The following is a 21,605-nucleotide window of genomic DNA, read 5'->3' on the forward strand; positions in this document are numbered from 1 at the left end:
CAAACAAGACCTAATACTTGGTGGCAAAACCCTTGTTGGCAAGCACAGCGGTCAGACGTCTTCTGTAGTTGATGATGAGGTTTGCACACATGTCAGGAGGAATTTTGGTCCACTCCTCTTTGCAGATCATCTCTAAATCATTAAGAGTTCTGGGCTGTAGCTTGGCAACTCGCAGCTTCAGCTCCCTCCATAAGTTTTCAATGGGATTAAGGTCTGGTGACTGGCTAGGCCACTCCATGACCCTAATGTGCTTCTTCCTGAGCCACTCCTTTGTTGCCTTGGCTGTATGTTTTGGGTCATTGTCGTGCTGGAAGACCCAGCCACGACCCATTTTTAAGGCCCTGGCGGAGGGAAGGAGGTTGTCACTCAGAATTGTACGGTACATGGCCCCATCCATTCTCCCATTGATGCGGTGAAGTAGTCCTGTGCCCTTAGCAGAGAAACACCCCCAAAACATAACATTTCCACCTCCATGCTTGACAGTGGGGACGGTGTTCTTTGGGTCATAGGCAGCATTTCTCTTCCTCCAAACACGGCGAGTTGAGTTCATGCCAAAGAGCTCAATTTTTGTCTCATCTGACCACAGCACCTTCTCCCAATCACTCTCGGCATCATCCAGGTGTTCACTGGCAAACTTCAGACGGGCCGTCACATGTGCCTTCCGGAGCAGGGGGACCTTGCGGGCACTGCAGGATTGCAATCTGTTATGTCGTAATGTGTTACCAATGGTTTTCGTGGTGACAGTGGTCCCAGCTGCCTTGAGATCATTGACAAGTTCCCCCCTTGTAGTTGTAGGCTGATTTCTAACCTTCCTCATGATCAAGGATACCCCACGAGGTGAGATTTTGCGTGGAGCCCCAGATCTTTGTCGATTGACAGTCATTTTGTACTTCTTCCATTTTCTACTATGGCACCAACAGTTGTCTCCTTCTCGCCCAGCGTCTTACTGATGGTTTTGTAGCCCATTCCAGCCTTGTGCAGATGTATGATCTTGTCCCTGACATCCTTAGACAGCTCCTTGCTCTTGGCCATTTTGTAGAGGTTAGAGTCTGACTGATTCACTGAATCTGTGGACAGGTGTCTTTCATACAGGTGACCATTGCCGACAGCTGTCTGTCATGCAGGTAACGAGTTGATTTGGAGCATCTACCTGGTCTGTAGGGGCCAGATCTCTTACTGGTTGGTGGGGGATCAAATACTTATTTCCCTCTGCAGAATGCAAATAAATTCATATACTTTCCACAATGTGATTTTCCGGATTTAATTTGTGATGTGCTATCTCTCACTGTTACCAATAACCTACCCTTCAATTATGGGCTGCTCATGTCTTTGTCAGTGGGCAAACTTACAAAATCAGCAAGGGATCAAATACTTATTTCCCCCACTGTATGTTTCTATGAAATTGCTGATCTATTAGTAATCTGTAACCTGTCGTTAAAAACATCCGTAGTACCTGAAAATTGGAGGGTGACCAATGAAACGCCTATTTTTTTAAAGGATTCCGGGGTGATCCTGGAAATTACAGACTGGTAAGCCAGACTTCAGTGCCAGGGAAAATAGTGGAAACTATTATAAAGAATAAAATTGCAGATCACGGAGACAAACATGGTATAATGGGAAAGAGTCAGCATGGTTTCAGCCAAGGGAACTCTTGTCTCACCAATTTGCTTCATTTCTTTGAAGGCATACATAAACATGTGGTCAAGGGAGGAAGTGACGTCATCTAGCAGCATGGCCGACTAAGAACCGAGCTCCTGCTGCCCAACGGAGGTAACGAGCAATAAATTTGGCCTCGGTGCTCCTGGAGAGCTACCGAGAAGATCAGAGCTGGCTCAGGCATCAGGGCAGTGAAAGGGTATGAGCATGAGTAAGGCGGTGGTAAATTTCTCCCGATTCGCTTTCCCCGGAGCTGAGGCGACCCCAGGAAACAAGATGGCGGATGCGACGAAAATAAAAGAGCCAGTGAGCGGGGAGAAACCCCAACAGGCACACAAACCGCTAAGACAGCCGGATGTGGGGGAGTTGGGAGGAGGAGAGATCCCCTCGGACCTACAATCCTGGCTACAACAAATTAGCGCGGATCTAAAAGCCCTGCAGACAGAGGTGGCGACTCTTGGGGCTGATCTGAGAGGAGAGATCCGGGAGCTGGGCTCTCGCTTTGAGTAAATGGAGTCGAAGGTGGATGTTCATAGTGAAGCACTGGGAGCGCTAGATCATCAACTAACTGAAGTGCATGGAGAGCAGCAGCAGTTGCTAGACAAAATAGAAGATTTGGAGAATCGGGGTCGTCGCAATAACCTCAGATTCCGGGGCCTTCCAGAAACACCAACCTACCAGGACTGCGAACAGGTGGTTCAAAGGATAGTAACTGAGCTGTTCTCACAGAATGGAGAAACAAGGGAGATTGAGACAATTCAATTGGAGAGGCACACAGAGCGCTTGGACCAGGGCGAAATAATAAACCCAAAGACATCATTGCATGTTTCACTAGCTACAAGCTCAAAGAACAGGTGCTGAAAATGGTACGTCAGACCCAGGATTTTAAATGGGATTCCTATGATATTGAAATATACCAGGATCTGGCTGCAGCGACTTTGAAGCGGAGGGGTGAATTAAAGCCTTTTACAAGACAACTAAGAGATCTTAAGATTCAATATAGATGGCGACATCCCTTCGCTCTAGTCTTTTACAAAGATGGGAAATTGCACCAGATAAAATCCTTAGCAGAGGCTCGAGTAATCTGTCCAGAAGCTGCAGAAACTGCGGATCGGATGGAAGCAGGGCCAGGGAAAAAGAGCACTTTGCGATCTCTCCCGTCGAAGTGGCAGAGAGTGAGCAAGGGTCCACGGAGGCTGCAACGCCAGCAATCGGCTGCGCAGATTACATGACAATATATCTACCTAAATGCTGGAAACAGTTGAGTTTAATGTTGTTGATGTTCAGTAAGATGACGTTGTTTAGCTGCTCTCCAGGTGTGAGAGGATGGTTGCAATGGCTATAAAAAACTTCTGTGGGGTGAGTAGAGAGCGGGGTATTTTCTTCTCCCTCCTTGAATAGGCACTCGCTGGTATACCATATGAAGTTATGGGGGGATAAGGGAGTGGGGAGGGGAGTAGTGCAAGGGGAAGGGCGGGGTGGGTGGGAAAAGAAATTGTGGGATAAAAGAGCGGGAAAAGGGGAGACAATATGAACTGAAGAAGGCTGAGGATAGTAGACCGGGAACACAAACATGCATTCAGGATGGGTGATATCAAATGGTTATTGCTAAATGTTAGAGGGTTAAACATCCCTAGGAAAAGACAGCTTTTGTTTCGTGAATTGCTGCGGCTTCGGATAGATGTTGCCCTGGTGCAGGAGACTCATCTTAAGCCGAGGCATGAACATCTATGCCACCATTGGCAATAACCCTTTATCTATTTTGCTTCTAGCTGGGATAACACCAAAAGCAAAGGAGTGTTAATAGCGTTTAATGGATCTAAACCTTGGGAGATAAGGAAAGTAATAAAAGATAAAGAGGGGAGGTACTTATTAGTAGTCTTTGCGTTAGCAGGAAGAGTATGCACAATCATAAATATATATGGGCCCAATACAAATCATGGGGACTTCTTTAAGGAGTTAAACCATTTGATCACTAGAAATATTGCTAATGGGAGGAGATTTCAACCTTACATTACATCCACAATTAGATAATTCATCGGCCAACATAAAAAATGCAAGACAGGATAGGCGGAAATTCCAAGAGATCATAACATGCTGGCAGTTAACAGACTTCTGGCGTAGAGACAATCCCACATTACGTAACTACACATATTTTTCTACGGTACATCAATCCTCTTCTAGGATAGATATGTGGTTGGGGGATGTTTCTCTCTTGGGCATCACCAAGTAATGCCACGCACATGGTCAAACCACTCCCCGGTGATGCTGCAACTAAGGGATCTGGGGCCTGGTAGGACAAAGCGTACTTGGCGCCTTGATGATGCACTATTAGCTGACCCCGCAAATATATCTAAGGTGGAACAACATATTAAGGATTACATCCACTTCAATGACAATGGGGAAGTTTCTCCGATCACTTTGTGGGAAGGATTTAAGGCAGTAATGGGGGGGTCATCTGATCGCATTAAGATCGCAAGTGTGGAAAACACGCTGTGCAAAAGAAAATGAAATACGTAAACAATTGGCAAAGATAGAGACGCAATTGCAGCGGGGGGAGGGCCGGCAGTTGCCGAGTCTCGCAACACAAGCCCAAGAGCTTCGTACTAATTTGCATGAACTCGAGCTGGCGGACGACAGTCATACTTTGAATTTGGTAATAAACCTAGCAGGCTCTTAGCACATAAATTAAAACAACATGTAAATAGAAATTGGATTGGGGGAATTCGAGATGAGGGGGGATAGTGCATTCTGACCCTGAATTTCTAGAATCAGCTTTTCGAGAATATTACCAAACTCTTTATAAATCAGCGGTTGACTATAGCTGCGAGGAGGTATTAAGTTATTTGGAGGATATTGATCTTCCTAAACTGCCTCTTAGCGCAGGCCAGGCTCTAGGGGGCCTCATTATGTTAGAGGAGGTGGAAAAAACAATTAAGGGAGGGATTATCCCCCGATAAGGCCCCGGGACCAGATGGGTTTACTAATAAGTTTTATAAAACCTTTGGAAAACTACTGGCCCCTTTGTTGTTAAAAGTCTTTAATTCGCTAGATGATAATATTGGGCTTCCACCAACATGGAATTTGGTAACTATTACAGTTTTCCTAAGCCAGAGAAAGACCCACAAAAGTGTAGCTCCTATAGACCCATTTCACCACTGGGAGTGGACTATAAAATATTTACTAAGATTTTGGCCACCAGATTGCAAAGTCATCTTCCACTGCTTACGCATGAGGATCAGGCAGGTTTTGTGCAGGACCGCCAGACTTTTCATAATATAAGGAGAACTCTGCAGGTAATCCAAAGGGCACAGACAACTAAAACTCCTCTGTGCTTTCGATAGGGTCAGCTGGCCATTTCTCTATGCAGTGTTGGAAAGGGCGGGTATTGGGGGAGATTTGTAGATTGGTTGCACTTAATATATAGGGCCCCAGCAGCCTCGGTGCAGATTAATGGCTCCTTGTCTCAACCATTTTTACTACATAGAGGCACCAGGCAGGGCTGCGCATTGTCTCCTTTGCTCTTTGCCTTGGTAGTGGAGCCCTTGGCTATCAAAATTAGAGCAAATCCTGGACTTAGGGGCCTAAAATGGGGGGGGGGGGGGGGGGGGGGGGGGGGGGCTGGAAACTAAGATTCTCCTCTTTGTGGATGACATTTTGCTTACGCTAAAAGATCCCTTAACATCTTTTTCAAAAATAGGGGAAGAGATACAAGCATATGGGGCAGTCTTGGGCTTCAAAATCAACTTTGATAAATCAGAGGCACTGGATGTGAATATACCCCGTGATCAAATAGAACAGTTGAAACTTCAATTCCCCTATAGATGGACAAGTAAATACATTCGGTATCTAGGGGTCAATATTCCCCGACAGCTGGAGGAAATTTTTAGAAGTAATTTCCCAAGCAAAGTACAAAGCCTTTTTCAAGAACTGGATAGGTGGGAAGGCCTGACATTATCATGGATGGGAAGGATTAACGCTATAAAATGATAGTTCTTCCGAAGCTCCTGTATCTTTTTATGACATTACAAATCTCCATACCAGATGAGTTCTTGCATGGCTTGCAGAGGAGAGTATTCTCGTTCATTTGGAGGAAAAGGCCTCACAAGTGAGGAGGGAGGTGATGTGCCAATCTAGAGATAAAGGGGGGATGGGGGTTCCTTCATTTCAGGCATGCTATCATGCAGCACATTTGCAAATTTTAGCAAGCTGGTCACAGGACGTGAGGAAACTATGGGTTAGCTTGGAGCAGAGCTGGCTGGCCTCGTTCCCTCTTAGAGCAATACCCTGGCTTCCGAAACAACGGCTGGGAGAGATAGCTAGGGGGAGCCCCTTCTAATCTAGTCGCCCCTAAACGTTTGGTGCAAGATTTGGGAAAAGTTATTCCTGGGACGAGCATATTTTAAACACACGTTTCTTACATTTGCCCCCCACTTTGGACCAGGCATGCTGGATAAAGCCTACCAGGAATGGGAAGCCATGGGTTTATATGAGCTAGGCCAGATGTGTGAAGGTGGGGTCCCATCCTTCCAAGAACTCTGTCAGGAACATGGGCTCTCCCCTCTACAGGCCTTTCAATATTATCAAGTACGAGACTTTATTAGGCGTAGAGCAGAGGGGGAACTTAGCTTGTCATAAACAGAATTGGAGAAGGGCTTAATGAGAGGAGGAGGTCGAGGAGGCATCTCCAGAATATACAAAGCTTTTCTGTTACAAAACACTTCTGTAGAATATTACAAAAAAAAATGGGAAGTAGTGCTAGGGGTAACATATCAACCCCCACAATGGGGGAGGGCCTTTAAATTTCTGTTTAAAGTATCAGTATCCAGTGCGATGGTGGAAAATGAACACAAGATCCTTTACTGTTGGTACTATACACCCAGCCGTTTGGTAAAATGTTGGTTCAGATTTGTGTTGGCGGAAATGTGGGGTGGTGGGAGATATATTCCATATATGGTGGAATTGTAAGCTTGCACAAAAGTACTGGATGGACATTTTGAAATTTGTGCACACTGTGACTGCTATAGAATATCCTCTGAAAATGGACAGCTGGAGTTAAAACATCTATTCACCAGTTTGTCACCCAGGTGTTTGTGGCGGGTAAGATGGTTCTGGCGGCCGCATGCAAGAAACCGCTACTGCCGGGACTAGCAGCTGTTGTAGAAAAGCTAAAAATCATTCAGTTGATGTCTAAGCTCACAGCTATGCGCAGGGGACAATTGGTCCAACACCAGAGAATCTGGAACGTATATAGCACTTGGTCGGCTACTAATGTGGACATAGAGCCTCAAGACATAGAGCCCGCACACGAAGAAGGGTAGGGGGGAGTGGGAAGGGGAGGGAGGGCGGGAGAACGGGGTTTGTACTCTCAACAGTTTTCAATTTGTTTGCACAAGTGATAGATTGAATACTTACTAAGTGTTATTTTATTTATTTATTATCTCATTTGTACCCCACAGTTTCCCAACAGTGTCAGGCTCAATGTGGCTTACAATACACCACAGAGGCAGACGCCAATGCAGTAAAATGAAGCTAATACAGCAAACCTACAAGAGATCATGGGGAAGAATAGGAATGGATGGAAGGAGAAGGGAAGCTTTGAGGGAAGAGGGAAGGGGGATATGTCCAAATGTCTCTAGATCGGTGTGCTTCCAGCAGTGGAGACACTGGAAGAGTCCGCAGGGTAGGCACTTCTGAATAACATGGTCTTCAGAGATTTCCGGAAAGTTAGATGATCTGTGATGATTTTGATGGTCCTCGGTAAATGTACTTGATTCCATTGCAGTTTGGATAGTGTTATATGAGTTCAATGGAAGAAATGTATTACTGTTGCATTGTATGGCACTGAAAAATTCAAAAATAAAAAATATATTGAAAAAAATAAACATGTGGACAAAGGTGAGCCGGTTGATGTAGTGTATCTAGATTTTCAGAAAGCTTTTGACAAAGTTCCTCATGAGAGACTCTTGAGAAAATTAAAAAGTAATGGACTAGGAGGAAATGTCCTTCTATGGATTAGTAATTGGACAGAAAACAGTGAGTAGGGTTAAATGGCCATTTTTCTCAATGGAGAATGGTAAATAGTGGAGTGCCACAGGGATCTGTACTGGGACCGGTGCTATTTAACATATCTATAAACGATCTGGAAAACGGAACGAGTGAGGTGATTACATTTGCAGATGACACAAAACTATTCAAAGTCCCAAAAACACATGCAGATTGTAAAGAATTGCAGGAAGACCTTAGTAAACTGGAAGACTGGGCATCCAAATGGCAGATGAATTTTAATGCAGACAGATGGAAAGTGATGCATATTGGGAAGAATAATCTGAAGGAAAAATTATGTTCTTACCTGATAATTTCCTTTAATCATGCCAGACCAATCCAAACTAATGGGTTGTGTCCATCTACCAGCAGAAGGAGACAGAGAAAATAGTTCCAAGTAAACCGCCCCTTAAGGGTAACGTGCAGCCTGGAATGTTAAGTATTTCGAATAGCCAAGCAATGGTGCTCCAAGTCTATAAGAAAACATAGTTATAACCAAACAGGCAAACCCTTGTAGCCAATATACAGAACCTCACTGTTCCTGCTTGGCCAAAGGCAACTGCAACCTCCCCTCACAGTAAAGTAAGCGGGAGGGAATGATCCATACTGAGCTTGCTCAAGCACATAGAGATCTACCCCCTGAATCTGGGGAAAGAACTTCGTGATCCCAAGTAATAGAAGTCATACAGAGCTGGCACAACAACGTGGCAGGAGATTGAATAATTCAGAGAAGATGAAGCAGGCAGTGCTGTAGGACATCCCAGCATATTGAAGCGTTGTGGAACAGCCAGGGATACCTAAAGGAAATAACACTCTGACAGACTTTAGCCAGGGAGGGCATCTGGACTGGTCTGGTATGATTAAAGGAAAAAAAATTAACAGGTAAGAGCATAATTTTTCCTTCCTTGTCATTTATACCAGACCAGTCCAGACTAATGGGATGTAGCAAAACAGTTTCCCAAAGAAAGGGAGAGAAAAGATGAATGCAGAAGGTTGAAAAATCAACAAAGCTATACACACAGCAAAAACCTGATCAGCAGAAAAGGATTCGAATGTCCAAACCACCAGGCTACCAAAATGGAACAGAGTTAGACACTAGAAAAGGAACTGAAGCCGTAGGACGTAAAACAAACGTCCAGAGAAAAAGAAAAATTACGTACCCCTGTCCCGAGAGTAGTAAAAGAAGCAGCAAAAGATACTCATGCCAAAAGACCCCCCTTGGAAGGAAGGCAACAGTTGTATCCGAGCAACAAGGAGAAGAACTGTCTCTCCTAGACCAGGATCCACTTCTCAGAAACCTGGCAGGACAAAGACTAACTCCCAAACCTGCCGGTCTGCCTTGAGTTCAAGATGGTTGGAGGAAGCGACCCTAAAAAGTACTAGGAGCACGCAACCCCAAACAATGCGCCACACTTCATAGAAGAAAGGAAGCACGGCCCACGAACCACCCAGACCCGCACCTAGTGAGAGAATCAAACTCCACAGAACAAGAAGAGACTCCAGGGTTGAGAGAACCAACTAACTGGAGCGCTAGTCTCTCCAGGAGAACCATGAAGAAACGGGCAGCAGCATACCAGGGTACAACCATAGAAAGAGTACTGCTCAACCAGCTTGCTCTGGACTTAGGGATGAAAGAACAGAGCCAAGAGAACAAAAGGAGACAAAAAGAAAGAGAGTCGAGAGCCACACTGTGGAGAAAAGTGCCCCAAGGTGTCAAGTAGTCACAAAAGGAGAAGAGACTAATTCAAACTCCAGCAATGGAGAAGCTTCACGCCAGCCACCAAGAGGCTATGGCAAGAAAAGGTGCCACAGGAATGGTAGCTGAAATAAGACAGCCTTGTCTAGCAGTCTAAACTGCGGTATGCCACAGCTGCTGAGAAGTTACTGTACCCAACCCACAGAAAAAAGCTGGGGTTGACCAATAAGGTGAAACTGCCCAACAGGCAAAGGTGAAAATATGCTCCACAGTCAGAGACTGAACTGTGCTCAAGGGACAGAAAAGAAGCTGCGCTCATCAGGCAGAGTAGGATCTGTGTTCAACGAGAACAAATGGATTTGCACTCAAAGCACACAAACTGAGTCACGCACCATGGGCAGAGAAAGAGCTGCACACCTCTGGCAAAGATAGAAATGCACTGAACAAGCAGAGAAGAAGGTGAGAGTAACAGACAGAGGATGAGCAATGCCCCACTGAAAGAACTGGATGTTAGAGGTACCTGCAGAACTGAAGCTGCGGTAGCGATGGAAATGTGTATAAAACGCAGACAAGGAGCTGCTTCCCACACACAAACAAGGAGCTGCGCTCCTGACACCGGTAAGGAACTGCGCTCCACACGCCAAGGAGCTATGCTTCCTATGCAGACATGAAGCTGTGTAGCACCTGCAGTCACAGAGCTGTGTTCCACTTCCAATTTGCAGAGAAGAGTTGTGCTAAACATACAGATATGGAGCTACACTCAACAGGCGGTGGAGCTGTGCTCTGCACGCAGACAGGGAGCTGCGTTCCATACGCAAAGAGACCTGCATGGCACACACAGACAAGGAGCTGCGTTCCACAGGCAGACACAGGACTGTGTCCCACGCTGAGACCTGCAGAGAAAGAACTACACTCAACATGTGATAATGCAGCTGCGTTCAACATACAGCGATGAAAGGTTGCAGAATAAGCAGCGAAGGAACTTCACTCAACATACATGCCTGATAGAGCTGTCTTCAACATACAGCGATGGAGCTAAATCCAACCTGGAACTGTGGAACTGTGTCCAGCATGCAGCGATGGAGCCGTGCTCAACATACAGCGATGGAGCTGTGCTCAAATGCAGTGACGGAACTGTGCTCAAATGCAGTGACGGAACTGTGCTCAAATGCAGTGATGGAGCCGCGCTCAACATGCAGCGATGGAGCTGTGCTCAACATACAGTGATGGAGCTGTGCTCAAATGTAGTAATGGAGCCTTGCTCAACATGCAGCGATGGAGCTGTGCTCAACAAGCAAAATGCATAGATGGAGTCCTAGGGAACAGCCAACGAAGAAGGTGCTGCCAGGAGGCCAACAGGAAAGGAGCACAACTTGTGGAAATGCAGACCTGGCGCTGCACTCCACTGGACCAGAGGGACTAAAACTACAAGAAGAGAAAGCCCCGTACCCGAAGAGACATTCTCGGCCTCCAAGTGGTCTCTGAGCCACCAAGTCTGCCCTCCTAGGCAACCGAGACGGAGCAGCAGTCAACGTAGAGAAAGAACTCCCGCCAAGAGGGAGGTAAGCACCACAGATCTGGAATCCTCAGACCATAGGGAGCAAAATGCAGCTGTAAGGCAGTGAGGAAGAGACAACTCTCACAAGGCCAGGAACAAAGAGGAAGCTGGCCACTAACACCAAACCGAGGAAATACCAGCTAAAGGAGAGTTAAATTCCAGATGTAGAACAGAGCCACTTCCCTGCAGAAAAAGTTGAGAAAAGCGCAGAGCTAAGAGGCGATAATCCAGATGCACAGCAATAGATCCGCTCAACAGGAAAGAAGTGTGCCCCTTACAGAAAAAGAAAGGCATGCCAAATGTGCCAGGAGGCGCCTGAAACTAGAAAAGGCAAAATCTGCCTGTGCCAGGCTAAAATTTCCGCCCGAAAGCAAGGGAAGCAAGGAAGAGCAGTGGCAAACTAGTCCTAAAAAGGCGCATTCCCATAAAGAGACACTGAACTGAGACCAAGCAAAAGACTGGCAAGAATGGCGCTCCCGAGGGTACTCAGAAAAGGGATTTGAGCTAGCAGTTGCACACGAAGGGCAACTCAGACACCCACCAGAAGGAAAGTACCCTGCAGACAAACCAGCGCAGACAGGAGGGATCCATGGGGACGAGAGAACCAGAACTTCCCAAAGGGAGGAAAAACTGCTGCCAAAACAAGAATCAAATAGCAGGGGTGTCTCAAGCAAGATGTCAGAAGCAACAGAGACCGGACGGTCTGAAAAAGAACTGACCAACAGCAGTGTAAGGCTGACAGGAATTAAAAAATAGCCATGGACTAAAAAGACTGGGCCTGCAGCCAAACGGAGCCAGCGAGAGACTTCACCCACTTTGGAAATGGCAGACTAAGACCTCCGAACCGCAAAGGTACAAGTTCCAGCAACGGGGCCACCCTCTGAACCAGCCGCTGTCTAGGACCGTGAAGAGGAGAAAAACAACTGAGTTTCGTGATCCAGAAACGAACCTTGACCCACAAAAATAAAATCAAAGCAACTGGTACCAGCTCAGAAGGGTCCAAGATCAGAATTAGACGCCGGCCAGCGAAATTCTAAGAAACTTCGCAAGCGGCCCCCTAGAATACATTGCCAAAGGCGGAAAAATTAATCAGGTAACAGGCAAGAGAAAGAAGGAAAAATAAAGTTTTTTTTTTTTTTAAACAACCTTCCTCACTAGTGAAAGGAATTAAAAAAGGTTTACCTCAGAGCCAGAAATTCAGATATACCTACCACCACAGAAGAGAAGAACCCCACAGGGGTGACAAGGTACTCCATGCCACAATCAACCATCAACCTGCTAGAAAGACAGCCAGGGGAGGTAGGGGAGGGGATGGAACCAGGGTCACTGGATATCACCCTAGCTGGCAGATGAGGAACTCAGGACCACTGAGTATTATCTAAAACTAACCCCAACACAGCTACCAGCACACCCCTGGCTCTACTGTCACCAGAAGAATCTGGGACAGGAGCTACCAGCAAGCAAACCAGAGCAGCTGCACGATCCGTCCACCATTCGCTAGGAGACAGAGAAAATACTGAACATTCCAGGCTGCAAGATACCCTTAAGGGACGGTTAACTTGGAAATATTTTCTCTGTCTCCTTCCACTGGTAGATGGACACAACCCATTAGTCTGGACTGGTCTGGTATAGATGACAAGGAATCATACTTATGACCTGGACTGGCCACTGCTGAAAGCAGGATACTAGGCAAGATGGACCACTGGTCTGACCCAGTATAGCTATTATGTTCTTAATCCATGGTACTTGAATCTTTCATTGCAAGAACTGAAAAATGAGCTTGCGGAGCTACTGCTAGTGATATGCAACTTATCCTTAAAATCGAGCGTGGTACCAGAAGATTGGAGGGTGGCCAATGTAACGCCCATTTTTAAAAAAGGTTCCAGGGGAGATCCGGGAAATTATAGACCGGTGAGTCTGACGTCGGTGCCGGGGAAAATGGTAGAGGCTATTATTAAAAACAAAATTACAGAGCACATCCGAGGACATGGATTACTGAGACCGAGTCAGCACGGCTTTTGTGTGGGGAAATCTTGCCTGATCAATTTACTTCAATTCTTTGAAGGAGTAAACAAACATGTGGACAAAGGGGAGCCGGTTGATATTGTGTATCTGGATTTTCAAAAGGCGTTTGACAAGGTACCTCATGAAAGGCTACAGAGGAAATTGGAGGGTCATGGGATAGGAGGAAATGTCCTATTGTGGATTAAAAACTGGTTGAAGGATAGGAAACAGAAAGTGGGGTTAAATGGGCAGTATTCACAATGGAGAAGGGTAGTTAGTGGGGTTCCTCAGGGGTCTGTGCTAGGCCCGCTGCTTTTTAATATATTTATAAATGATTTAGAGATGGGAGTAACTAGCGAGGTAATTAAATTTGCTGATGACACAAAGTTATTCAAAGTTGTTAACTCGCGACAGGATTGTGAAAAATTACAAGAGGACCTTACGAGACTGGGCAGCTAAATGGCAGATGACGTTTAATGTGAGCAAGTGCAAGGTGATGCATGTGGGAAAAAAGAACCCGAATTATAGCTACGTCATGCAAGGTTCCACGTTAGGATTTACGGACCAAGAAAGGGATCTGGGTGTCGTCGTTGATAACACACTGAAACCTTCTGCTCAGTGTGCTGCTGCGGCTAGGAAAGCGAATAGAATGTTGGGTATTATTAGGAAAGGTATGGAAAACAGGTGTGAGGATGTTATAATGCCGTTGTATCGCTCCATGGTGCGACCGCACCTTGAGTATTGTGTTCAATTCTGGTCGCCGCATCTCAAGAAAGATATAGTAGAATTGGAAAAGGTGCAGCGAAGGGCGACTAAAATGATAGCGGGGATGGGACGACTTCCCTATGAAGAAAGACTAAGGAGGCTAGGGCTATTCAGCTTGGAGAAGAGACGGCTGAGGGGAGACATGATAGAGGTATATAAAATAATGAGTGGAGTGGAACAGGTGGATGTGAAGCGTCTGTTCACGCTTTCCAAAAATACTAGGACTAGGGGGCATGCGATTAAACTACAGTGTAGTAAATTTAAAACAAATCAGAGAAAACTTTTCTTCACCCAACGTGTAATTAAACTCTGGAATTCATTGCCGGAAAATGTGGTGAAGGCGGTTAGCTTAGCAGAGTTTAAAAAGGGGTTGGACGGTTTCCTAAAGGACAAGTCCATAAATCGCTACTAAACAGACTTGGAAAAATCCAAAATCCCAGGAATAACATGTATAGAATGTTTGTACGTTTGGGAAGCTTGCCAGGTGCCCTTGGCCTGGATTGGCCGCTGTCGTGGACAAGATGCTGGGCTCGATGGACCCTTGGACTTTTCCCAGTATGGCATTACTTATGTACTTATGTTGCTGGGGTTCACCATAGGAGTCAGCACTCAAGAAAAAGATCTAGGTGTCATTGTAGACAATACGCTGAAATTTTCTGTGCAGTGTGCGGTGGCAGTCAAAAAAGTATAACGACCAAGGGACACTCAATGAAATTACATGGAAATACTTTTCAAACAAATAGGAGGAAATATTTTTTCACTCAACGAACAGTTAAGCTCTGAAACTCACTGCTGGAGTATGTGGTAATGGCAGTTAATGAATCTGGGTTGAAAAAAGGTTTCAACAAGTTCCTGGAAGAAAAGTCCATAATCTGCTTTGAGAGACTTGGGGGGAAGCCACTGCTTGCCCTAGGACTGGTAGCATGGAATGCTGCTGTTATTTGGGTTTCTGTCAGGTACTTATGACCTGGACTGGCCACTGCTGAAAGTAGGATACTAGGCAAGATGGACCATTGGTCTGACCCAGTATAGCTATTCTTATGTTCTTAATCCATGGTACTTGAATCTTTCATTGCAAGGTAATGAAATAGGTGCTGGCATCATAAGAATGTTTGAGTATCACAGGAAAGAAGCCCTAACTCAGGTTCCTGTTCCCACACCACACACATCTTCAGCTGCTTTGGACTCCGAGTATGGCACACTTTGTTTAAGAGAAGCTGTATAGATTCCCCTGAGCCAGAATCCGATTCTGTGCGATTTAGAGCGCATTTAAGATGCTGAAGATGTTGATTTTCTCTGCCTATCCGTCTTCATTATTAAACTTGAGAACCTTTATACTTGAATGGGCAATCACGGGTGCCTGTCTTTGAAAAAAGCTAAGTACCTCTTCTTTAAAATTTTAAATATTTAGAGATTTTTGATATTTCTATGAAGGTAGTGGGGTATTGAGGACATTTTGTATAACATATTTATTTGTTACATTTGTACCCCACATTTTCCCACCTATTTGCAGGCTCAATGTGGCTTACATAGTGCCATGGGGTGAAAGCCGCCTCCGGTGAAGAAACAAATATAGAGTGATGTTATTTTAAATGAAATAGATATGTACAGACACATTAGAGAACATAGAGAGGGAAGTTATATAAAGGTCATTATTCATTCAGTGTCTTTTGTTCATTTAGACTTGATTAGACAATTAGAATATAGGCATATAGTCAGATGTGGTATCAATGGAGTTTTTCTGAGCAGTGATGGTTTTCCTTGTTGAAGCTGTTGATACTATTGTGAAAGGCTTTAGTTTTGAGGTCTCACCAAGGTCTTTTCTACATTTTGTTAACACTCCTGTTTGCATATTTCTGTTATTTCCTGAATGTTTTTTTGGCAGTGTTAATTATCTTACATACAGTTTTTGTTTGGTTTGATTTGTCTTCAACCATGTGAGTCATAAGGAGAGGAGGCCCTGTTTTCTGTTCTGCTGCACATTTAACTTGTGATGGTGAAAAGATTGACCCTGGCTAGAGACATACAAAAGAGAAAACAGACATGGGAGGGGACACTTTAAAGAGTGACTTCCAGTGTTCAGGGAAAAGCTGCTGAGAAAAGAGAGATCTATTGCTAGGGATGAGATGGGAATGAGAGAAATGGTATACAGGGTTTGGATTAAAGTTTTTGTTGCAACTAGTGCTAGGGCTGGAGAGATAAATGTACAGGATAAAGATGGCTTAGCAGGGGCAAGTGGGGTGAACATGCTACTCTGGTGAATTATACTATTACTAGAAATTAGGACAAAACTCGTTCCTAAGTTCCTAGTAAACCACATGAATATCAAACTAACAAAAGCTATAACTCACCATGTCTTTGGTAGGTTTTATCCTCTTAAAAATGTGATAAAGTTCAAATCTTTGGAGTAGCAGCAACAAGAAGCTGTTTGGATCCATCTGGGAAGCACCAATCTGTCAGAGATTCCAAAGAAATGAATGATTTTCGTGGAAGGGTGGATCTAATTTGACCACCAGCTGTCATCCCTAACAATGACCACAATGTTCTCTTCCTCTCTCCCCAACAAGAGGTTGTGGAAGACCCAGTCTTGGATCCTCCAAATAGAGAGGTACATACTACTTGGCATTGAGTCATCGGGTCAGCCCCATGACTCAATTCCTATCAACTTCTATTCATGTTACAAAGCCAACCCCCTAAATTATATATTCCTCCACTATGGGTTAAATTTGCTAAGGAGGAGTAACAAATGACTGTTATCCTACTGCAGTGTAAAAAAAAAAAATACAGCCTGTAAAAACTTTTTTTTTATTCAGAAATTTTGTTTAGTTGTTTATGAGCTCTTATTTTCAATATTAGTGTTTGGCTATTTAGGGAGAAAGTTATAAACGTGGGCTGCTGTTAAGTTTGGTTGTTTTAGTATATGGTCTCATTGCATAAAATGAGAACCCGTGCTAAAAATAATCCAATTTGTGGTAATCTGACTTAACAGCAGCCCAGGTTGATAACTTATCCCCTTAATCATGATTCTTTTTAAGAATAGGTCCATAATGGGTTTTGTTTTTGGATTTTACAGGTTAGGAATTGTATTTCCTGGTTTCAATGATCAAAGGTGTTTGAATTTTCTGCAACATTAATATTAATTTTACCATGCCATGGAGAAAGCTGGCAAAGAGCATGGAGAAGCATCAAAATGCACAGCACTATGAAGGTAATTATATAACAGCATTCTCAGAAGTTACATATTATGACTATTTTATAAAGGCAGCATATGCACATATGTCATTATAAAATAGCCATCCCAAAAGCTCCCTCAAAAAATTACATCTGCTCCAAGGCAAGAATTGATTTTCTGCATAAGTATGCACAGATCTCACAATTCTGCCTGATCTCCGTTTGAAGGAATGTCTACATATATGCAGTGTAAAAGTACATGTCATGCATTGACAGCACATACCTTTGTATGTATATACTCTAAGATAATTTTATAAACACATATGTTTGTGTGTAAAATACTGCTTATGCAAAAAAAGCTTAACAATACTCCTCAGAGGTCTGATATTTTAAAGGGCTCCTACATGAGAAGTCCAAAAAGACATCTATTTCAAACCTATTCTATATACAGGCACCTATTATAAAAATGGATACCCAGAACTACTCCCAACAAGTGCACAAATTCCAAAGAACAAATTTACATCTACTCCAAATGTTAGTGGCAATGTGTGCATGTAACTGCATATTTTACAAAACATGCACATACATCACACCTTGGCTCCACCAAACTATGATCTTGGGAACGCTTCCTGTAGACATGAGTACATAGTAATATACCTGCATAAATTAAAGCACAATTTTATAAAAGGCCCTTCCTGTAAACCAGATTTACATAATGGGAACTCCTTTATAAAATTATCACCCTCATGGTAACAAGAAGAAAAACAAGCCTTCTATGTAATTAATGAGGTTTACAAAGTAACAAAACAAAATATGAACAGGCACAAAAAGTTGTGCTTTTCTGTTTCAACTGTTTATAGCCTAGGTGCAATGAAACATTGTCACTTAGGAAACCATTTTAAAATGGCCCCAAAATTACAGAGATATTCTTAAAATTTAAGTCTCTCTACAATTTTAAAACTTCATGGTATGAAAAAGCTTTGAATCTGATAATCAGGGTAAGTTTTTCATTAATAAAATTTCAAATATAAATTAACCGGAGGTCAGAAGTACTGGCCTTGGATACAAGTTTCGTTCTGCAATTTCCTTGTATATTATGTATGAATTATTTTGATCTGAATCTGCTTAAAGTTTTACTAGAGAAAAGGATTAACCCTAATAAAGTAGTTGTTATTTAAGTTCGAAGTAATTGCTATTTAAGTTCAACACAAGATATCTGTCACCAAAAAGGAGCAGGGCACAGAAGATTGTCCATCATGATATGGCCATGCTTTGCCCACTTTTGGGAACAAAACATGGCCATTTGGGCTTTTATTGTGTTTTATTTATGTGGTGAATAAATTTTTTAGTTGATGGACAATCTTCTGTGCCCTGCTGATTTTTGGTGACAGATACCTTGTATCAAACTGCTTTCTTCTGCTTTTGCTCTGGATTTTGTGGATCATATGCCTTGCTGTTTTCAAGCTAATTTAGGAACTACTGTTTGTTAAGAACATAAGAACAGCAATACTGGGTCAGACCGAACAGCAACACTGGGTCAGACCAATGGTCCATCTAGCCCAGTATCCTGCTTCCAACAGTGGCTAATCCAGGTCACAAGTACCTGGCAAAACCCTGAGTTCGATTCCTGGCACAGGCAGCTCCTTGTGACTCTGGGCAAGTCACTTAACCCTCCATTGCCCACCGCATTGAGCCTGCCATGAGTGGGAAAGCGCGGGGTACAAATGTAACAAAAAAAAAAAAATTAACACACAACAACAAGAAGAGGGTCCAAAGCACAAAACAAAGTCCAAATAACAAAGAAGTACCATGGGCCTTCACAAGTGGGACAAAAAACGTTTATTCTGTATATCAAACTGATACCATAGGCCCAACACGGGCTGTGTTTTGCTGCGAAGCGCCTGCCTCAGGGGTCTGTATTATAAATAATACCACGGCTGGCACAATTCAATTACTGTCATTCTGTCCACTGCAAAAGTATTGTTCAAACTGGTTATCTTTCACCATGCCTCATCTTTTGCATAAGCACTGTCCAACTATAAACATTTTTTTGAGTTTTAAATGTCACTAACTGTCTGATGCATATATGAATTTTGTGCCTTCATCTTGAATATAATTAGGTCTGCCACCTCTGTTTGGCCAGCGGAAGCCATGGGCTTTCTACTATCCTGAAAAGTATTGCAGGCTCCCTCTAAATACATAATTATCCCAACCTTGTATCTGCTGATGACAGTTTTACACAGTCTGGGCAGTAGCAAACTACATAATTAGAAAGAAACCCAATAGTCAGTAGATATAGCAAGATTGTTTATTAGCATCAGTATCTTACCCAAAGGCAGTACAGGCAATCAGGTATTCACATAGTAGAACAGCACTTCATGACAGATGACATGTGCCTTCACAGGTTACTGGCTTCTTCTCCCCAGGCACTGCTTAGGTAGCAGACCGTTTATACTTTTTTTGGTCCCATAGATCCCTATGAACATTTTACTTTCCCACTTGCACTTTCGTCATAATTGGCACATACATCCAATTATGACCAAGTTCCAACTTCAGAGAGTTTGCTTATCTCTCATCCAATTAGGACCAAGTTTCAACCTTAGTGAGTTTGCTTATCTCTCATCCAATTAGGACCAAGTTTCAACCTTAGCAAGTTTGCTTATCTCTCATCCAATTAGGGCCAAGTTTCAACTTTCTTATCTCTCCAAGCTTCGCTCATCCTTAATTTAACTTTTCTGCACCTGGCCTTATCTTTGCCCAATTATTTCTTATAGTTTCTCCGCATGCCTATGTCCAGCTGTACACAACCCTTGCCAACTTTGTAACTCTGCCAAGCTTAATCACGCTGTCACATTTCTTCAGTGAAATATCAGGACTTAGAGATGCTATGATTTTACAGGTCTAGTTTGCTTTAGGAAGCCTGAACCTGTTTTTCACTGCATTCAATTTGTGACAATTATTTACAATCTGGACATTAATCCCACCAATCTAATACCATTTTCTTTCCTGATGTCTCACCGGCGATATGATGTTTCTACTATAGTTGAATTTGCACAATCACATAATATATCGATGTGTATGTTCATTTATCATTTTTACACACAATTTTACTTCATTTATAATACAGACCCCTGAGGCAGGTGCTTTGCGCCGATAACACAGCCCATATCAGGTCTATGGTATCAGTTTGATATACAGAATAAAAGTTTTTTTGTCCCGCTTGTCAAGACCCCTGGTACTTCTTTCTTTGTTATTTAGAAACCCAATTAACAGCAACATTCCATGCCACCAATCCCTGGGCAAGCAATGGCTTATGGATTTTTCCTCCAGGAACTTGTCCAACCTTTTTTTAAACCCAGCTAAGCTAACCGCTGTTACCACATCCTTTGGGCAGTAAACTCCAGAGCTTAACTATCTTTTGAGTGAAAAAATATTTCCTACTATTTGTTTGAAAAGTATTTCCAATTTATTTCATTGAGTGTTTCCTGGTCTTTGGACTTTTTGAAAGAGTGAAAAATCGATTCACTTTTACCCATTCTACTCCACTCAGGATTTTGCAGACCTCAATCATATTTCCACCCCCCCCCCCCCCACCCCCACCAGCACCACCACCTATCTCTTTTCCAAGCTGAAGACACTTACCTCTTTAGCCTTTCCTATGAGAGGAGTTTCTTAAGTACTGATTCCTAAGATGGACCTCAGCATCAGGTAACTATAATTCGGATTATTCTTCCCAATGTGCATCACTCTGAATTTATCCACATTAAATTTCATCTGCCATTTGGATGCCCAGTCTTCCAGTTTCTTACGATCTTTCTGCAATTTTTCACAATCCGCATATGTTTTGACAACTTTGAATAGTTTTGTGTCATCTACAAATTATTCACCTTACTCATCGTTCCATTTTCCAGATCCAGTGCATTTTTCTAGTGAAAAAAGGTGCCAATACGGGAGGAAGTGACGTCACCTTCCATGTCGGCAGCCTAGCTCTAGAGCTCCCGCTCGAAGCACCCATAAACGGCAAATAAAATCGGCAAGCGGCTTTATCGGCGACCTAAAGTGGGCAGAATCAACCTCCCACAGCAGATAAATATGAGTAAGGCGAGTCAATCGCGGAATAAAGAGGCTGAGCAACAGGCGAACGGCGGGCCTAGTAAAACGCTGAAGCGCCATGGGTCTCGGGCGCGAGCCTCGCCGTCGGACTCAGACTCCGCGCTCTCCTTAGCAGAGTCCAGACAGCCCCCGGCAAAAAAAGGCATTTCAAACGAACTTCGCCAGCTTTTAACAAGCATACAGGACGACATCAAAACGTCCAAGGAAGAAATCCTGGAACGCATGGAGGTGATGAGCGTGGACCTTCGGGAACTGGGGGGCAGAGTTGAAGAAGCCGAGCAGAAGCTTGATGATCACTCTGAATCCTTGCAGCAGCACGAAACCCAACTCCGGGCCTTGGAAGTAAAGAATGCTGAATTAGCATACAAGTTGGACGATATCGAAAACAGAGGTAGGAGGAATAACCTCCGTTTTCGCGGAGTCCCGGAGGGGGGAGACACAGAAGATGTCCCACAGATAGTAAAATCACTGTGCGCCACCCTGCTGGGACCCGATGCAGAGGCGATAATGATTGAATTGGACAGAGTGCACAGAGCCCTAGGCCAACGACAAGAACGCAGATCGCGGGATATTATCGCCCGATTCCATAAGTATGAG

The 21,605-nt window shown here is 43.8% G+C and overlaps 1 protein-coding gene across 1 annotated transcript in view; it reads right to left on the reverse strand.

Annotated features, from left to right (window-relative positions):
* Positions 1–21,605, reverse strand: part of UBR1 (ubiquitin protein ligase E3 component n-recognin 1) — a 718,041-nt gene that overhangs the window by 359,789 nt on the left and 336,647 nt on the right. The window contains exon 19 of the mRNA XM_030215524.1: positions 16,076–16,177. Coding sequence (XP_030071384.1) covers positions 16,076–16,177 — 102 coding nt within the window. The remainder of the gene's footprint in view (positions 1–16,075; positions 16,178–21,605) is intronic.

This window comes from Microcaecilia unicolor, chromosome 9 (genome assembly GCF_901765095.1).
Source record: "Microcaecilia unicolor chromosome 9, aMicUni1.1, whole genome shotgun sequence".
NCBI classification, from domain to species: Eukaryota; Metazoa; Chordata; class Amphibia; order Gymnophiona; family Siphonopidae; genus Microcaecilia; species Microcaecilia unicolor.